The sequence below is a fragment of the Herpailurus yagouaroundi genome, unplaced genomic scaffold, assembly GCF_014898765.1.
Source record: "Herpailurus yagouaroundi ecotype Mexico unplaced genomic scaffold, PumYag 67700, whole genome shotgun sequence".
Taxonomy (NCBI): Eukaryota; Metazoa; Chordata; class Mammalia; order Carnivora; family Felidae; genus Herpailurus; species Herpailurus yagouaroundi.
Window position 1 is genome coordinate 3437181 of NW_024420499.1, and position 12600 is coordinate 3449780.

Genomic DNA, 12600 nt, shown 5'->3' on the forward strand with positions numbered 1-12600 from the left:
TAAAGTTGCGCTACGGGATTCGTTCCCTATCCTTCTATCACCCGGACGCAATAAATTCTTTCCGATAATGTCAATAGGTACATTCGAAGAAATAATCTACCCACCACGACTACAGTGAGGTACTGCAGTGATTTGGGTTTACCTCACAAAAAGTTAACTCTCTGTTCTCACTACCAAAACCCAAATCGCGGGATTCTAAGGCACTTTACCTGCGTGACTAATAACAAGATCTGCTTTCTCAAGATCTTCTTTCAATGAATCCTTGTACCTGTAAACATCCAGAGCAAAGGACTCAGTACGGAATGGTTCCGGTACCACCTTCCCTCTACCTATCTGGAGAACGAGTCGGTCGTAGCCAAGGCTCTTGATTATCTGAAAAAGGGGGGGAGGGAGGCGGGATTTTTAAAGAGGCTAATGTTAAGGAGAAAAAAAACAAAACAAAACACCACCACCCCCTGAAAGTCGGTGTTCAGACCGGGACGCGCGGACCGCAAAATATTCTACCCCGCGGCCGGTTTCGCTTTCCCAAAACGACGCTTCGCCCCTCACCGGACCCCGGGAAGGTTCCTCACAAGCCCTAGCGGGAAAATCTAAGCGACCCAGCTCACCAAGCCCTGAGAGGACCGGCCACGCCACGAGCAAAAGAGCAAGCAGAGACCCCGAGAAAGGCGTCCAGAACTAGCGGGGAGGCAAAGAAACGCCTGCGATCCGCCTCGCGGCCGAAGCTGCGCGAACCCCCAGGCCGGGGGAGCCGCCGCAACGCCGCCGGAGGACGCCGGCCGCGAGGAAGCCCGCGGAGAAGGCAAGACGCGGGCTCACCCGAGAGCGGCGGGGGCAGGGCGGGAACGGCGCGCCGAGCGGGTCCAGCCGGATAGAGGCGGACCGGACCGGACCCGGCAGCGCTCGCGAGGCGCGCGGTGCCGACCACGCGACCACGCGACCCGGCGTGGGCCAGAGAAGCAACGGCAGGCTAGCTAGTCCGAGCCCAAGGAACACCAACTCAGAGAGGCGGAGCAGCGGGAAGGAGGGGCGAAGCCGGAGGAAAGAGAGGCGGAGGCGGAGAGTCGGCAGGCTAAAGCCAGGGAAAGGAGGAGCCGGAGACAGACGGGGAGGAGCGGCCGAGAAGCCGGCGGGGAAGGAGAAAGAGGAGGTGGAGGACGCTGAGGAGAGGGGGAGCCGAAGGAGGGGCCAGGCGTGCGCGGGGCGGGGCCAGGCGTGCGCGGGGGCGGGGTCAGGCATGCGCGGGGCGGGGCCAGCAAAGGGGCGGTGGCACCTGAGGTCGAGCCGTAGGGGGGGGTTCCTTCCGAGCGCTGCGGTTCCGGCAAGGTTACCGAGCCTAGCGGTAAGCCTAGGGGCGGCGAGCTGCAAGCGAAACCGCGGCGCGCCGGCCCGCCCACCTCCCCCACTCACTTGCAGAGTGTCGTGCGCCGAGACACACGCAATGAGGTCGTCAAAGCTCGTGGTCCCAACAGTAACAAATACGCACTTCATCGCGCGGGTTCCCAGGCCCGAATCGCAAGGGCCGGATGTGACGTGGCGGAGGCCACGTGGGCTGCAGCGGCTGCGCTCGGTGGGGGAGGTGGAAGTCGGCCCTGGCCGCCAGAGGGCTGTGGGAACCGGGGGTGTGGTCCGGCGGGCGGGCGGGGGTGGGGCGAAGGGTAACGAACGCCTTATGCGCCAGAAACTTAAGGTGTGTGTGAACTCACCAGGTCCTCCCGATAGGAAGGTGGGTGGTTGAAAGATTTACTTTTTTTCAAAATGGTAGTTGAAAGGTAATGATGAAACCTCATACCCCGGCGCTGTGTTTGCGTCATTGCTTGGGTACTACAAATCTTTTACAAATAAAGGAGTTTGGGACTCTTTATTTGCTACCCTGTTTTGCCAGTAGACGTTTGAGCGATGGTTTATTTTATTTAAAGGCTGTTGAGAGCACGTGAAAAAAAAAAGTGCCTTTTCAAGATCATTCATCATTAGCATAGGCTCTTCAAACTGGTTCTCAGGAAGCCAGAGCCCTACAGGGTCTCTGGGAAGTGGCGAAGAAGTTGCCTTCATTAGCAAGCATTGTGTGTAAAATAGAGGCACTAGGGCCTGGAGCCTACATCTATAATTCATTGAACTCCTCCATTGAGCCCTTTAAAATGTAAAATTATGATAAATTTAAATTATGATGAAATGTAAAGTTATACAGGAGCATGAATAAATACCACAGATCCATTACACTGAAGTAGTCAAACACCCTAGAGCTGATTTCTCAAGACTCCTTACTCCTACCACCAGTATTAAAATCGTTGTCCGCTTTATTTCCTTGTAATGTTTTCTGTGTTTCCTACTCAAAATCTCACTTTAGTTCATATTTGTGTTTTCCCCTGCCTGGTCATATACAGAAGGGAAGCTGCAAAAAATTAAAGAGGAAGAGGATAAGACGTGAATTAGGCCTAGAACAAAAGCTGAAAAAAAAAAAAAGCTCTTCTGCCTGTTTCTGCCAGACAGTGTCTTTAAATCTTGTAGCTTGGGTAATTGTCATTTTGAGGAGTGATATGCTGCTACCCCTTTCTTGATAACAAATTTCACGAATTGATGATAACAGGGAAATTACACTCTCATAGTAGTAATGTGGAAAGATCATGGTTAAATAGTAAAACATAAGCAATAGTCAAATTTTCTGCCCAATAAGAAGAATAAGCTATGAATATTTATTGAAATATTTGGAGAGTATATTCCAAAGTATTCTGTAACGCAGAAAGACCTTTACCTCTTTCTGTGTCTGTGAAATCTTTCCCTATATCTAGAGGATACTAAATTAAAGGAGCACCGTTCTGGTTAGCATAGAGACAATAGCACACATATAAATTGAATATTTGTAAATTCCCAGAAAATGAGGAAATGGAATTTCTAGTATTTTAAATGTGCTGCACTTTAATAAATCATCTTCCTGTAGAAACGGATCCAAAAATGTTTTAAGAACCTGAGATTACATAATTAATGTAAGATTTGGGCAGTTAGTCTTCTCTGTTTTGTCAGTGTTAAATATTCTACAAAAATGCATTTTATTTTACTTGATTGTGTTTTTCCTAAACTCACACTTAAGCCTGGTCACAGACGTTAACATTACCTCTAAAAATGTTTCATTATGAAAAATGTAAATTTGTTTTCAACTACATTCAATCAGTATTCTGACAAACTTTATTTCAGCTGCAACTATGCTTTGTAGTATGCCAACTTGAAGATAATTTCTAAGATTTTTAAACAACTGAAGATCGTGGACTGACATTAAATTGAGTTAATGAATAGATAATCATTGCATCGCTAGGTGCTTTCTAAGTAAAATAGAATATTGAGACATTGGTTTAAACTAAGCATAATTCTAAGTTTATATAACTTGGCTTCTTATTTTGAAATGCTATAGGGAAGCCATATCTTGGAGTTGTATAATGAATGTGTTCATTTTTTTTTTTTTTTGCCACTTTAAGAAGTTATAAAAAGGATTTGTGTGACTGCGGAGAGTGTCGTCATGTGTATTCTTAAGCTCTGCTGGTCTTTAAAAATGTTTGTATATGCCAGATAATTGTTTCCCAATCTTCACTTTTCTCTTTACAATAGAAGTTAGCCACTTTGGTCCAAAGTTATAATTAATATGATAGTTGAAGCTCTTCAAAGAGTTAACAGTGACAAATAATTACAAGACAATCTGTGCTTTTTTTTTTTTTTCAAGGAAAAAGAATAGTTTTGCCTAACGCAGCTTTTTAGTTTTCAGACCCTTTTATACTATCAAAAATTACCAAGAACCTTGAAGAGCTTTTTTTTTATGTGGATTATACTGTGCGTTAAACTATTATTATCATATTAGAGATAAAAATTAGACACTTTAGGGGCGCCTGGGTGGCGCAGTCGGTTAAGCGTCCGACTTCAGCCAGGTCACGATCTCGCGGTCCGTGAGTTCGAGCCCCGCGTCAGGCTCTGGGCTGATGGCTCAGAGCCTGGAGCCTGTTTCCGATTCTGTGTCTCCCTCTCTCTCTGCCCCTCCCCCGTTCATGCTCTGTCTCTCTCTGTCCCAAAAATAAATAAACGTTGAAAAAAAAATTTAAAAAAAAAAAAAAATTAGACACTTTAAAAATATTTTTTCACTGGAAAGTAGCAATGATGAGCACATTGCATGTTAACATAAATGACCTATTTTTTATGAAAAATAGCTTTTTTCAGAACAAAAATTTTCATGGAAAGAATAGCATCATTTCACATTTTTGCAAATCTCTTTTACAATCTGGGCTAACAAAAGAAAGCTGGATCTTGGTATCTGCTTCTGCATTTCACATAGTGCATAGCCTCTGGAAAACTCCACTGTGTGCTCAAGAGAGGATGAGAGTCAAAAAGACAGATAACATCTTAGTATTACTATGAAAATCATTTTGACCTCACAGATCCTCCAAAAGAACATGAGAGAGTATAAAAAAAAGACAGAACTTGGAAAGTGAATTTTATTTGCTTTGGTTTATAATACCCGAATCTGAAATGAATCTGTGAAATATATTCAGATGTTTACAGTACCCTCTCAGTTTAGATGGTCTCACTTTCTTTATTTAGTAGCTAATTCTACCTACAATACAAAAGGTCATTCTTTATATGAGGTGTGCCTGGATAGCAGAGATTCTGTGTCTCACAAGAATAATTTTCTGTGATTTAAGTTGCCTGTATTATATACTTGATAATTTAAGGGGGAAAAACCCATAGAACATACGCTTTTCACTTACAGTAGTGTTACCTTCTGTGTTTCTTTTAAAATGGTTTCTTTTGCATAGAGTTCCCGCTGCTCCGATTATTCGCTGTTTCGCTTTCTGCGATTTCAGTTACTGCTAGGCAATCTGCAGTCCTGAAACAGATGACCCTCCTTCTGATTTCTGACTTATCATCAGGAAGTCAATAGTAGGGGCACCTTGGTGGCTCAGTCGGTTAAGTGTCCAACTTCAGGTCAGGTCATGATCTTACAGCTTGTGGGTTCTAGCCAATGTCGGGCTCTGCCCTGATAGCTCAGAGCTTGGAGCCTGCTTCAGATTCTGTGTCTCCCTGTCTCTCTCTGCCCCTCCCCTGCTCATGCTCTGTCTCTTTCTCTCTCAAAAATAAATAAGTATTAAAAAAAACATTTTTTAATTAAAAAACAAGCTCGGGGCACCTGGGTGGCTCAGTCGGTTGAGTGTCCAACTTCGGCTCAGGTCATGATCTCACCCTCTGTGGGTTCGAGCCCCGCATCGGGCTCTGTGCTGACAGCTTGGAGCCTGGAGCCTGCTTCAGATTCTGTGTCTCCCTCTCTCTCTGCCCCTCCCCCACTCATGCTCTGTCTCTCTCGGTCTCAGAAATGGATAAACCTTAAAAAAAATTTTTAAAAAAACAAGCTCAATAGTAAACCTAACACAATGCCTACATCAGTCACCTCACTTCATCTTATCACGTAGGTATTTTATCTTCTCAAGTCATCACAAGTGTGGGTAGAGTACAATAAGATATTTTGAAAGAGAGAAAGAGGGACCACATTCATATAACTTTTATTATAGTATATTGTTATAATTGTTGTATTTTATTATTAGTTGTGATTATTAATCTCTTGCTGTGCCTAATTTATAAATTAAACTTTATCATAGGTAAGTGTGTATAGATAGGAGAAAAGATATATATATATATATACACACACATATATGCAGGTTTGGTACTATGCAGTTTCAGGCATCCACTTGGGAGTCTTGGAATGTATTCCCTGGATAAGGGGGGACTACTGTACTTTGATTAAATAGGTAAATAAGTATTGTTTCTTAGTCACTCATGACCCTATCTAGTCAAGTGAACAGATGTCCTCTGACAACTCTTAATTTTGCCTTCCCAAAATCAGTTCCTGAATTTTGAACAAAAAATATTCAGGATATATTTTATACCTGAAACTAAAACTTCTGTGTGTAAAACCAGTGAGATTTATCAGAGGGCCTTTGGAATCACAAAGATTTGCTCTGTTGCCTTATAAAGAAAGATGCTGGAAATAATTAGGTTTGTTTAATGTGTTACGACTGTAAAATTCCATGGGAAGAGTTGTTAGGTCAGAAGGGATACAGCTGCCCCTAAATTAAGATTTTTTGGTAAAATATTATCAATATAAACATTTTAGAAATCATACGCATTATGGGACGTGCTGGGTGATTTGTCAGTGTCCTTTCTGTCTATAATACTGTTTTACCTTCAGGAGTAACCCTTATTAAAACTCCTACGAAAGGGGCGCCTGGGTGGCGCAGTCGGTTAAGCATCCGACTTCAGCCAGGTCATGATCTCGCGGTCCGTGAGTTCGAGCCCCGCGTCGGGCTCTGGGCTGATGGCTCAGAGCCTGGAGCCTGTTTCCGATTCTGTGTCTCCCTCTCTCTCTGCCCCTCCCCCGTTCATGCTCTGTCTCTCTCTGTCCCAAAAATAAATGTTGAAAAAAAAATTAAAAAAAAAAAAAAACTCTTACGAAATAATTATATACTGCACTCCAGTATAGAGTTTTGTTCCTCTCTATTAAGGATTGGCAATATGTAGAATTGGCAATAGTAATAAATTAACCACATCTATTAAATCTCCTAACGTTCTCTTTTACTCTAAAGCTTACCTAAAGGTTCTACTGTAAAATACAGGCCAGAATTTGCATCTTCAAGAAAAAACAATCTCAGAGCCTCATGGAAAGAGACCATACCAGGTCCTCAGATGATTGCCACTCCAAAGACTAGATTTTGGGGTTCAGGCTTCTGAGCTGACATCACTTAAATAACTTTCAGACCATACCAGTGGACTGCGGCCAGATTTGTAGGGCTCATTTTAATCCAATGGAAGGCACTGATAGCATAGCATCAGATGAAAGGGATGGATGTGCTAGACAATTGGTAGCCTTCCATTAGATACCTAGTAATCCTTTTTTCTTTTTTTTTTCTCTTTCAAAATCTTTCAGAATTTTTCACAACATGAGACCCGGGTATCTTGACGTGCATTTTAGAAACAAAAAATCGTACATCCTTTCCCAGATAAAACATGAAGCTATTGCTGAGACTCTAAAAGGAAATACTGAAAGTAAAGTGGCATTATCCCTACAATAAGTGTGGTTTCCTAATTACCTTAAATAACCAAGGATCTATTTGATGTTTTAAACAATTCAGAAAGAAATTGTAATGAATGCATGCCACATTAATTTCTTCAAATTCTTTTTATAAGTTTTGTTTGTGCACTTACTATTTTCTCTGCCTCTCCATCATTATGGATAACTCATCCGTCAAGATTGAGCAGAGGTACGATTTTCCCCAAGAAGCCTTTCTCTGACCCTTGTAAGGGATGTCCATTATGTAAAATACTACTCTTTGCCTGTCTTGGTCATACTTCTTTTTTTTTTTTTTTTTAAGATTTTTTTAAGTTTGCTTATTTTCGAGAGAGAGAGAGAGCGAGCTAGAGAGAGCGAGCTAGAGAGAGCGAAAGCGAGCAAGCCGGGGAGGGGCAGAGAAAGAGAGGAAGACAGAGAATCTGAAGCAGGTTTCAGGCTCTGAGCTGTCAGCACAGAGCCCAATGAGGGGCTCAAACTCACTAACCACGACATCATGACCTGAGCCTGAGCCGAAGTTGGAAGTTTAACCAACTGAGCCACCCAGGCACCCCTCAGTCATACTTGTTGATGTTTAAATTACTGTCCTTTTTTTTTCCTCTGGACTGTAAAATCCTAAAAGGTAGAGACCATGTCTACCTCATCGCTGAATTCCCAGGATTTAGTGCTATCCTTGGAACCTAGATGATAATAAATGTTTATTGAACTAAAAAGAGTTAAATTATTAGGTACTATGGTAGGCCCTGTGGGAAATAGAGATGATTAAAACATAGTTCCTTTTCTGTTCCAGTAATAGAGTACTTGTTTTGTTCCTTGGCTGATCATTGGATCTTGGAGTTTAAGAATTAAGAAATCTTGGTATCCATTCTTTTTATTTTATGGACAAGAAACAGAGGTTCACATAGATTGTAATTTTCCCCAATGTTGTAATAGCAGAGCTAAGGGCTAAACCCAACCTTCCAAATGCCTGGTGAGTGCTCTCCTATACTATGCCAAGTTATCCTTTAATTATGAGCAGACAGCAATAACTTCTGCATTATAATATAAAGCAATAATAGCAATATAACTTTTAAAGGAAGATAAATCAGAAATTCTTCTTCTTAATCTTTTCAAACACAGCACATCATAGAATCCACAAGCCCCCTCACTTGTGTTTAGATCTCTTTAATTTTTCATCATTCACGAATGCTTTGTGTATATCTTTTATTATGGTTATAGTAAATGTCTTATCAAAGCCAAGAAGTCGTGTGTTAGAAAACATTTGTTTTTAATCTCTGCTTTGTGGATCCATTGTATTCTTGAAAAGTTGCCAACACTTGACTCTCCATTTCTTCTTCCCCCTCCAAAATGTTATTGATGGCAGTTGTCTTACTTTTAGGGATACCGAAATGACTGTTTCTTGGCCTACACTGGTCAAATCTTGGATTAAAATAATACTATAATAGAGTCCATTTTTAGAGAACCGTAAGGAAAATGGTTTAATTTTAAAGGGTAGCAGAATATGCCACCTCAAGAAATGCACTTCGACATGAGGATTATTTCAAGTTGAAGGCAGATGAGATGACGGTGACAACAGAGAGAATGATATGGAATAACCACTGTTAAAAGAGTTATTTAAAATGGAGCTGGGAGGACACTGAGATGGAGCTTATGCACATCTTCTGTCTCAAATTCTTGGAATTTTTGCTGAATTCATCTAAAGCCAAGGCATCTGCTATATGTTAAAATGGACATAATGGGACTTTCTGCCTAACACTAGCCTTAGCAACCAATCACACACAGATTAGTGTAATTGTAGAGATACCAGCACCAATCACCTTTTCTTCAAAACAACTTATGTAAATCCCCCGTTTCCTCTTTAAAAACTCTAACCTCCTTTGTCTCTCTAGAGCATGCTTTCAATTTTAGGAGAATCTGTCTCCCGGATTGCAATGCCTAAAACCCCAAATGAACACACATATTTTATTTTGCAGTTTGCAGTGTTGTCTTTTGTTGATTGACAAAGCAGATACAAGAAAAACTCTCTGCCTTGCCCTTATTTGCTTGAAAGTAGTTATAAAGGTGTCCCTCTCCCCTCTGTACCAGGAAGGACAGAAATTAACCACCAGAGACAATTCTACACCCGTATAAGCCTGGAGTCTGCATTAGAGGAATCTACATAACAAACTACTAACTAGCCCTTAGGGTCCTTTAGTTCCCCCACATCTTCACCTTCCCACAATATGCCACCCAGAAAACTCAAGTCCTTTTCCTTTGTCTTGTTTCATCTATCAAACTTGTTCTTTTGTTAAGATGCTATATAAACTCAAGTTCTAACCACCCCTTTCAGTTACTCATCATTGAGTACTCCCATGTGCTGTGCATGGTGCACATATTAATAAACTTCTGTTACTTTCTCGTTAATCTGGTTTTTTTGCCAGTCTAATTCATGAGGCCCTAGGTAGAGAATCCAGAAGGGCAGAAGGACAAAAAAAGATTTTTTTTACCTCCTCTATGGTTTATTAACCGGTATTTTTATTTTAACGATGTTTAAAAAATTCAGACTACGGGGCGCCTGGGTGGCGCAGTCGGTTAAGCGTCCGACTTCAGCCAGGTCACGATCTCGCGGTCCGTGAGTTCGAGCCCCGCGTCGGGCTCTGGGCTGATGGCTCAGAGCCTGGAGCCTGTTTCCGATTCTGTGTCTCCCTCTCTCTCTGCCCCTCCCCTGTTCATGCTCTGTCTCTCTCTGTCCCAAAAATAAATAAACGTTGAAAAACAAAATTAAAAAAAAAAAATAAAAAATTCAGACTAGGTTGCCTAGTTTCTTCAAGATCCTAGTGAGTAAAAAAGATCCTAGTGAGTAAAAGAAATATCCAAGAGAGTAAAAGAAAGGACTTCATTTACCCAAGGGTGTGCAGGACAGCTGATAAAATCAAGATTCAGTAAAATAAGAAAGAGGCGCCTGGATGGTTCAGTCGGTGAAGCATCCAACTTTGGCTCAGGTCTTGATCTCTCAGTTCGTGAATTCAGCCCCGTGTCGATCTCTGTGCTGATGGCTCAGAGCCTGGAGCCTGCTTTGGATTCTGTATCTCCCTCTTTCTCTGCCCCTCCCCCACTCACGGTCTCTCTCTCTCTCTCTCTCTCTCTCTCTCTCTCTCTCTCTGTCTGTCTCTGTCTCTTTCTCTCTCTGAAAAACAAGTAAACATTAAAAAAAATTGTTTTAAAGTTTGAAAAAGATAAGAAAGAAAATAAGGAGCAGAAGCAACGAGTTCAAATAAATCAGATCAAAGTCTTAGACTTAGGTTTAAAAAAATCACTATGCAAGTACAAAATTGGGGCTTTAATGTACCATAATGAATGAGAGTTGGCTGCATCGCTACTTGAATTATCAGAGTCATGAGGAAAAAAACTAATTTTTATTGAACATTCCTAATGTGCCAAGCACTGTGGTAGACGTATTATATGTCTGATCTCTTTTCATTAGGCTTAAATTGTAAGATTTTTACAAATCTTATCTCTACATGAAATTACTACTTATAAAAATTACACTAGAAATCATATTAAAGCTACAATATTACTGGAATAATTCAAATGAACCTTTGTGATTTTCACTTCACATTCCTTCCCAGGCTACATAGACAAAGATCAAAACCCATGAAATGTTCACTTTAAGTAAAATCCAATTGATTCTGAAACAAGTCACCTAAATGAAGCATTTAATTCTATTATTGTGACTACAAGACTAAGTTACACATCTCATTACTGTGTATTTTTAGAAGAAGGAAAAGACATTTATATGATCCTGATTATATGGGTATATGCCTCCTGTATGGATCAGTGATGTTAATTAACCCCTTGTTGTATAAAATTTTCATAATGAGCTTAACTACAAATGATAAAATGTTTGATTAAAGGAGGCTGTACTGAGTGTAATTCCAGACATTGCTTAGAATCCATTGTGTAACAGAAGCTAGCGGTTAGATGAGCCAATGGCATTAAGACTCAAATGTTGTTCACAATTCAAGTTTTCAAAAGGTCTGAGTTGTATAATTTTGTTGTTTTTGTTAGTTTTAACGTTTATTTTTGAGAGAGAGAGAAACAGAGTGTGAGCAGGGGAGGGGCAGAGAGAGGGAGACACAGAATCCAAAGCAGGCTCCAGGCTCTACACTGTCAGCTCGTTGCCCGAGGAGGGGCTCAAACTCATGAATTGTGAGATCTTGAGCTGAGCTGAAGTTGGATGCTTAACCAACTGAGCCACCCAGGCGCCCCTATAATTTTCTTTTTATTTAATTCTCTTTATCTGGTTATTGCTAACATATAGCAAAACTATAGACTATAACATGCTATTGTTTATAAATGTCAGAGGCATGGATATATGACTTAATAAAAAAATTCATTAAAAATATTCATTGAGCACTTAACTATGTACAAGTCCCTCTGCTACTCATAGATGTACTAGGCAGGTTAGGGTTTAGTGAAAACGCACAAACATGTATACAAATTTATTTTTTTAATGTTTTATTTATTTTTGAGAGAGAGGGAGACAGAGCGTGAGCGGGGGAGGGAGAGAGCGAGGGAGACACAGAATCCGAAGCAGGTTCCAGGCTCTGAGCTGTCAGCACAGAGCCCGACACGGGGCTCGAACCCACGAACCGTGAGATCATGACCTGAGCCGAAGTCGGACACTTAATGGACTGAGCCACCCAGGCTCCCCTATACAAATGTTTTTACAAATTGTGGTACAGTGCAATAAAAAACAGAGCAATGTAAGAGAAAATGACAGGAATGGGGGGAAGCGTGGAGACACAGTGGTCAAGAGAAATTCAGTGGTCAAGAGAAAGCTTCTCTGCAGATGTGACATTTAAGCTGAGGCTTGAAAGGTAAGGAGGCAACCAGGAGATGATTGAGGGAATAACCTTCCAAGCAAAATGAATTGATTGTGGGCAGGTCATGAGGAAAGGTGCTTTGCTTGTTTGAACAGAGAAATGAAAAAGGACAGTGTATGTAGAGCATAATAAGCAAAGGAAACGGTGGCATGCAATGAGATCAGAGTTCCACAAGCCCTGCAGGTCACGCATGGCAAGGATTTTTGTGTCCCTGAAGAATTGAGTAAGTGGCAAATGTGCTGCTGTACCTAAGAGCATTTTTCCCTGTCTTAAAAATTGTGATTTTTAGATTAGAACATGTACATAATGCATCTCAGAAGAATTAACGCTAAGCACAGAAATACATTGTTCATAAGAAGAACTCATCTTTAAACTAAAATTGTAATTGTACTGAATTCCTTGTACATAGATTTTTTTTTTTAAACAGTACAGTAAGAAGACAAAGGTCCCCTATACTATCCCTCTCCATTCCTGATTCTTACTCTTGAAGGGCAATAACGTTAAACAATTTTAGCTGTTCCCTATGGTATTTACTACCATCTTTTATGTAACCTATGCCTATATGGCTGTTTCTTGACTCTTCAGCTTTTTAGATAATATGTATGAACTCTCTTATGAAAGGTGGCAATTTGACTC

The 12600-nt window shown here is 41.1% G+C and overlaps 1 protein-coding gene and 1 long non-coding RNA gene across 2 annotated transcripts in view; one reads left to right on the top strand and one right to left on the bottom strand.

The window, feature by feature from the left end:
* Positions 1-1542, bottom strand: part of ALG13 (ALG13 UDP-N-acetylglucosaminyltransferase subunit) — a 46121-nt gene extending 44579 nt beyond the window's left edge. The window contains 2 exon segments of the mRNA XM_040468436.1: positions 210-372; positions 1411-1542. Of these exon segments, the coding sequence (XP_040324370.1) occupies positions 210-372; positions 1411-1491 (244 nt within the window). The 5' untranslated portion in view covers positions 1492-1542.
* LOC121025743 (uncharacterized) overlaps positions 1290-12600 on the top strand; it is a 61137-nt gene continuing 49826 nt past the window's right edge. The window contains exon 1 of the long non-coding RNA XR_005788138.1: positions 1290-1342. This is a non-coding gene — a long non-coding RNA (uncharacterized LOC121025743). The remainder of the gene's footprint in view (positions 1343-12600) is intronic.